The sequence below is a fragment of the Cicer arietinum genome, chromosome 5 (assembly GCF_000331145.2).
Source record: "Cicer arietinum cultivar CDC Frontier isolate Library 1 chromosome 5, Cicar.CDCFrontier_v2.0, whole genome shotgun sequence".
Taxonomy (NCBI): domain Eukaryota; kingdom Viridiplantae; phylum Streptophyta; class Magnoliopsida; order Fabales; family Fabaceae; genus Cicer; species Cicer arietinum.
In genome coordinates, this window is record NC_021164.2 from 73,122,967 (window position 1) to 73,130,085 (window position 7,119).

Consider the following 7,119-nt stretch of genomic DNA (forward strand, 5'->3'; position numbering starts at 1 on the left):
AATTTAAACTATTCTATCTTATGAATTTTGAATTTTTCTTTATGTATGAAAATGGTAAATGGAGAAATTAGAGGGATGGGTGGGGCAGTATGAGATGGGTTGGGAGAATGATTACTAGGATCCCCACCGTTATCATATTTGTTAGTTTTTTTTATATCAAATGGATTTTAAATCAATACGCAGCATGTTTCTTTGCTGATTGAGCACGTTCTGGGGAGTGGGGACTAAATAAACACACATTTTCTCTCAATTATATAATCTTAAATCATGTTGTCGTTTGGGTCATGATCATTGCTTCGTTTCGGTGGACAAAGTTTCTTTAACTTTTCAGAAAATTTGTCTCTTTTTTTTTCTTCGTATAACATGGAAAATTGGTCTCTTAACCAAGGAATCCAATGCGCTTGTAGCTTCTGAAAAGCTAGGCCAACGTGCATAGGGCGGGACTCATTGAAGAAGTGTGTCTAAACATAGTTCTGTTATAATCTTAGAACGAGATAAAATATTTGAATTGAGAATAATTTTTATATTTTCATAAAAGATACAAATTGAATAATGATATCCTCTAACTAACTCTCCTTCACCTTTGAAACCCAAGATAGGATGCACATGGAATTGATGCTCTCAATTTTTTTGTATACGTTTTTACTAAATCTTTCCCCCTTAAATTTCATTGGACTTTTTTTTTATCTCTCATTTTCGATAGATACGGAGATTTTAATGGAAACCGAACAATTATGTGACGCATAGAATTCCAATAAATATTTAAATTGATAATATAAATTACAAAGGTGCATCAACATAAACTTTTACATTATGAATATTTCAAAATAATCTATAAAATTATAAAATATTAATCAAGTTTGTTCATCTATCTCCACGTATAATTAAATGGAGCCTTGGCATAATTCCACTCCCTTGAAATAGCAACAAATTTAATTATGATTTTATAATTTCACCATTTATTTTGAAATATCAACGATACTATGCACTATTGACGTTTCTATAATTTTAAAAATGAATTTAATATATTCTTTTTTATCTTAAAATAGATAGTGATGTCCAACCTAACAATATTGACCATTGATAATTGAACTAAAGATTACATCCAAACAACCTTAAATTTTAACTCTATATGATTCCAACCACAAAATTGGAAATATACTGTAATTTGAATTGGTTTATTCCATCCACCTAATAACATGTCCTCAAAAAGCTTTTACCTCGTTTTATAAAAGAAAATATTTTATTTAAGATTAAAATACAATTTTAGTTCTTTTCTTTACACTAAATCACGATTTTAAATCTCTCATTTATAAATCCAAATATTTAAAGTCACCAATATCTAAACGTCAAGATTCTTTACCTTCCACTCGATTTTGGACTTTATATGCCGATGTGTTAATATTATTAATGAGGTGGAAAGGCATGTGATAACACTTATTTAGATGATTTGTTACATATTGTATTATTCATATCATTAATAAACAAGTTATTATAATTTTAAAATCACATGGAAAACTTGTTTAACTATATTTGAGTACAAAATCCAACTATCGGATCTCGTGATATATCATCATGATAATGATATTCATGCACTTGTAATAGAAAATAATGATAATCATGCAAACATCAATTTAGAAAAATTTGATATTGGCTTGCATACATTCTTATTGTTGGCAAATTGGCTTTTATACAGGTCTTAAAAAGTATTTTGTTCATTATATTTGAATTAATTATTTGATAATATAATGTTTATCACAAGTGAGTTCATCTTCACATTATCTATAGTATAATTATTTTATAGTTTTTTTTTAAATTGGAGAAAAATATTATCATTAATAATAAAAATATTAATGACCATTTTATAAATAAAATTTTGAACTAAATCATTCGAAGTTAAAAAATTCAAACTCTTACCTTTTATATTAAAATTTCATGGAGATATCACATTTTTGGTGTGTGTCATTTTATGTTAATTAAATTTTATCATGATTGAACATTTAAAACTATATATAATAGAAAAATTATTACAAGTTAATTTACTAATATAATATGATTAAATAACCAGGTCTTAAGTACCTCATAAGAAGTGAATTAGTGCGTGTAAAAAACATATTTTAAGAGACACGCTTTTCTTACATGAATCTCGTTACTTTGATATATTTGTCTTAAGCTTATAAATCATGGTACCTAATTTTAAAGGTTTGGTGTAATGATAAAAAGATGTGTATTAAATATGACATATTACAAGTTCGATTATCACAAGTGTCATTAAAGAGAGACAAATCTAAATTATTTTATAAATATTTAATGAACTATAAAAAAAAAAAATTCTTTACCTTATACTTAAACATCATCTTCTTACTTTAAATTTTCATTACAAAAAAAATATATAAGATACTTTAAGTTAAGAGTGTTTGGGAATGAGTGTGAATTGATTTTGAGGCAATTTTATTTTATTTACAAGATTTTGAGGTAAAAATTATGTGGTTGAAAGATTAAATTAACATATTGTTCGATTTGAATTTAATTTTTTTATAAAATATATAATTTGATGTGCTATAATAAATACAATTTCAATACGATCTGATGATGAAACTTTTATCACCAATATTTATATTAAAACAAATAACATATTATAAGGTAAATATCACCACATACTCCCTCTTACCTTGACACTTGAAAGTGATATTGTGAATATTAATGATGAATTCAATCACTTTATTAACTTTTCACCAAATATGTAATGTATATTGCTTGATCCAAAATCAATTCGTGCCCTGGCTCACAGTCACAGCCTCTCACATCGAGAAAAAGTGATTTATTTCCATTATTTTGGGCCCCTTTTATATGGGCTCAACGCAAAACAGAAAAGAAAAAACAAACGCCGTTGCCGGGGATCGAACCCGGGTCACCCGCGTGACAGGCGGGAATACTTACCACTATACTACAACGACTTTGATGCGAATAAGGTTTCGATAAAAGTATATGATCATTTTATTGTAAACGAAGTTTTTTGTCTCACGTTTCAAGGCACCGAACAGTTAACTCTTCAATCGCTATGAATTTTGGCAATATACTCAATTAGTTCTTCTGGATCCGTACATCTTAAACTGTAATTGTACGAACCAAATAACAATTTTAGAAGAAAAAAATGCTCGGCGATGGTGGCGAAACCCCCTCAAGGTACATTCACAATCACATTCTTCTTCTTATTTTGCTTCATTTCATTTTTATAATTAATAATTAACTAATTCGACTTTGGAACATTCATTTCTTATTTTTAGATATGAATTATTGAGTATGGTGAAGAAGCACTCTAACTTAATAGGGAAAACCGTTGTTGAAGAACAAGATTCTTCCGATGTTGAAATGGATATGAAATTTTGGCATGATGTCTTTGATTTGTATTTTGTTCGTGGTAAAGAATCAAGGGGACGCCAAGATGATGATCTCGTTTTCTTTGTTAGAAAATTGGTATCTCCTTTTTTAATTTCCAATTATTTTTTACTTGATTTGTTGTTTTTATATTCTCTCGTATAAGAAGCATTATTGTTGATCTTTTTAGAAGTTTTTTCCTCTCAGGTTTCTCGAAGTTCTGGTTCAAATAATGATTCAGAGAGTGTTGATCCTTACTTTGTACGCAGGTGGGCACCCGAGGTAAATTCAATATATATATATATATACACTCCCTCCATAACGAAATATAAACAAAAAGAGTAACTAAAAAGTTGATATATAGTCTTAATTTAGGATCAGATGCACAAACTTTATACTTATTGGTTTTGCTTATATATCATCTAGAGTATGATACTTTTGAAATTCAATTAGTATCTAATGATTATTGTCAATTTTTTTTTGTTTTTTTTTGTGATTGTCAATATTCTTTAAAGTGCATGCTAAACTACTGTTGTTGCCTGCATGTGTCTTTTATTCATATGATATGATGATACTAGTATTTTTAATATTACCTGTCTTTCTGTATGAATGATTTACATTTGTAGAGAGTGCAAAATATGTTAGAAAAAATAATGTTGGATACAGTTTCATCATCATCTCCTGTTCATACAATCGAATGTGAAAACAGCTAGTACTGGTGTTCGTGTTTGAGTATGAATAAAATATGTGGAAACTCATTTGTTTAGCACTGTCAAGATTGCTTAATACAAATAGGATCTTGCTAAGAAGTGAATTGGAAGGTTTATATTGAAAACCTCAACTTCACACTTTTAAAGAGTAAAGAACCTAACTTCCAATGCATTTCTATTTGAATATTTCTATTTTTGTTTTCTTAACAAATGCCCTTGGAGCACTTGTTAGCAATTGCCATAGAAATATAGTTTTTCTTTGGGACCTCTGTGATTGAATTTAAAGGTCAGTTAGATATTGTTTGATTTGCTTGAGAACGTGCTCATACCTTACTGCAGCTTCATATTATTTTGCGTTGATATAGCTTGAGTTGGATTGTTATAAATATTGATAACGTTTAGATGTTTACTAATTATGTGTGGTGATATCACACATAATATGATGCCAAATAATTTTGTTTTTTAATTTTCTCCACCAGTTGAGCAACTTAGTTGACGAGACTTCTATAGACGTTGATTGGAGGCGTTCATTTTACTTGAATTTAATTGCTCATACGTCTTTCAGTGTAACTGTTGCAATTTGCAGGTAATGATGTTCCTTCCTTAATTACGTGTCTACCGTTGTGTTTCACCTTGCCTAATGCCTAATCTGTTAGGTGGCTACAAGCATTTAGATTACCTTCAAATTTATTTAATTTGTATCGCAGTAAAATGCATGCTTCACTTAATTGATGCACAGTTTATTGATAATGAATCTTTGACTAATTTGTTTTCTCAAAATGCTACGAGGATAGATTAACTGTATAATTTAATCAGTGTTTGACCATTTCTGTTCCGCAAGATTTCCTATACAATGCCTGCCAGTGTTCATTGCAGTTTCATCAGCTTTTCGTTCCAACATTGGCTGGATGACTTTGATTGTTGCCTGTTGATCATAATTAGAGCAACTTTTAAAATTCTAATTGAAACATTCTGCAACTTCGAAGAAGGAAAATCTTTGATGCTTTACATAAAAAGCCATGAACTGGTTTTTATGAGCAATGTAAAGCTTTTAAATTTTTGGATTATTATCTAGGTAATTTGATTCAAATTATATATTTATCTAGTCACCAGGTTCTTCAGAATCATCAAGCTGGGAAAGATACATCTTTATCCCCTATATATAAGGTAAATGTAGTTTAATGAATCTTTGTCCGCCAGTTGAATTATCTTTATTTCTTTTGGTTGTAACTGTTTGTATAAGACAAAAATTATTCCTTTTATATTCTTCCCACCATTATGTGTTTGTGAATATCTTCAAGAAAAATAAATCTTTGAATGCTATGATAGATACCAACCTAAGGACAAAAAAGGGTAGATTTATCAACCCGAAACCTTTTGGCAAGGTGATGGTGAAGCATGTCCTTCTTTGGGAGTTAAACTCATTTTTGCAGAAACTGTTCAAACCACTGCTTTGGCAGTCAGCAGGCTTTAGGCCTTAGTTTCTTCAATGCATGTCTTGTTAGGGTTTATTCTGACTTTTATTTTAGTCTTGGGCTGTTTGTATTATTTTTATTCATAGCAAGTGATTGCCGTATCAAGGTCCATTAATTTTTTTGTTGGTACCTATTAACATTTTCCGTTTGTGCCACTTTTAGTTAATGACAAATTTCAATTTTATTGCCTTTAACTTTTTTGAAAGTATGATGCTTTCTCTTCCATGGGCTATCCCAAGAGTGAGTGAGGCGTAAAATAAACTTGAGATATGTCTTTTTGCTTTACGTGAGAGAGCTCTAGATTAGGCTTTTCTGCTAACATGTGAAACCTTATACTTTAAATTTTGAAAGTATGATGCTTTCTCTTTGCTAGGAGTGATTTCTAGATTTCTGCATGGAACTATAACTCTCAACCTTTCTCAATTATTAAAAACGGTGACCCAAACTTAGCTCCTTCATTGTTATTCCCTTCTATGCTAAGTCATCATGGACTTTACCTCATACAATATCTTTACAGAATACTTTAATCCCTTTGAAATAGTTATGGATTTGAGAATGTGTGTGTCGATGATTGTGTTCTGCTTGATCAACCCAGTTTTGGTGCTGGTGAATTTGAAAATAAGGTTTTGTTCTTATGATTTTGGACTGTAGGGTCCCTTCTAAAAAAACTTTAAGCTAACGTGGTTGTTTCCCTGTTATATAGACTTCACAATTTTGTGTTGCATATTATTCAAGATTTCTAAAACTCTAAATGTAAATACATATGTATGTATAAAATAAAATTTGATGTTGCAAACATGGCCCACTGCACTTTCTCAGGTTGTGAAGACTGTTTATGCATCTCCAAGTCGTGTAAACTTTCAATTGGACTCTAAAAAGGCAAGTATCTTTGTTATATATCATCAGGGAGATAGAAAGAATACTGTATTTCGTATACATTATTATCATTTTATTGACAGTAACACCTTCATTGACATGTCTACAGGAAGTGGAAACTACACCTGCTTATCCGGATATATGCTTTGCAATTGATGATTTTGACTCCACGTTTGATGCTGTGGTAATATACCATTTTAGCAAGTTACTTTAGATTTTGAATCACATTTTCTGTATGGAATATCTAAGCATCCGATATCCTTTGGGAATCACATTTTTTAATTAAGACAGGAATAGCACTTCAAAATCACTATGCTTTATCTTTGCTGATTTCATGTTTAACTATGTTACCTTGAAAAGCTTCACTTCTTTATTTACTTGTAGTGTAACTTCAATTGAAGAATGTGTACTGTTAAAAAAGTTCAGTGCAGATCAATAGCTGCTCTTGTTAATTGCTAATGCTTACAGTGTGCTGTTAAAAGCTGAAAATTCTGTTTCAGATAGATGCTGAAGTCTCAATCCCATTGTGATGTTGTATTTATTTTCTCTCAGAATGCTTGCTTCTTTATCATTTTTTGTGAATCCTGTCTCTTATTTTGGAACACACATACCATTAAATATATTTTTTGAATTCTGGCTCTACTCACTCCATAAAATAAGCCTTTTGTAATTCCATTTCC

At 30.0% G+C, this 7,119-nt stretch overlaps 1 protein-coding gene and 1 non-coding gene across 4 annotated transcripts in view; one reads left to right on the plus strand and one right to left on the minus strand.

Moving 5' to 3' along the window:
- Window positions 1-2,885: 2,885 nt before the first annotated feature.
- Window positions 2,886-2,957, minus strand: TRNAD-GUC (transfer RNA aspartic acid (anticodon GUC)). The gene has a single exon. It is a non-coding gene; the product is annotated as a tRNA-Asp (tRNA).
- Window positions 2,958-2,972: 15 nt separating this feature from the next.
- LOC101495673 (uncharacterized) overlaps window positions 2,973-7,119 on the plus strand; it is a 6,394-nt gene continuing 2,247 nt past the window's right edge. The window contains exons 1-7 of one of the 3 annotated variants that reach the window (XM_073369366.1): window positions 2,973-3,186; window positions 3,288-3,477; window positions 3,586-3,660; window positions 4,568-4,674; window positions 5,195-5,255; window positions 6,383-6,446; window positions 6,553-6,623. In XM_073369366.1, the coding sequence (XP_073225467.1) occupies window positions 3,155-3,186; window positions 3,288-3,477; window positions 3,586-3,660; window positions 4,568-4,674; window positions 5,195-5,255; window positions 6,383-6,446; window positions 6,553-6,623 (600 nt within the window). In that variant the 5' untranslated portion in view covers window positions 2,973-3,154. The remainder of the gene's footprint in view (window positions 3,187-3,287; window positions 3,478-3,585; window positions 3,661-4,567; window positions 4,675-5,194; window positions 5,256-6,382; window positions 6,447-6,552; window positions 6,624-7,119) is intronic. The other 2 variants (XM_073369365.1, XM_073369364.1) reach the window with 2 other exon arrangements.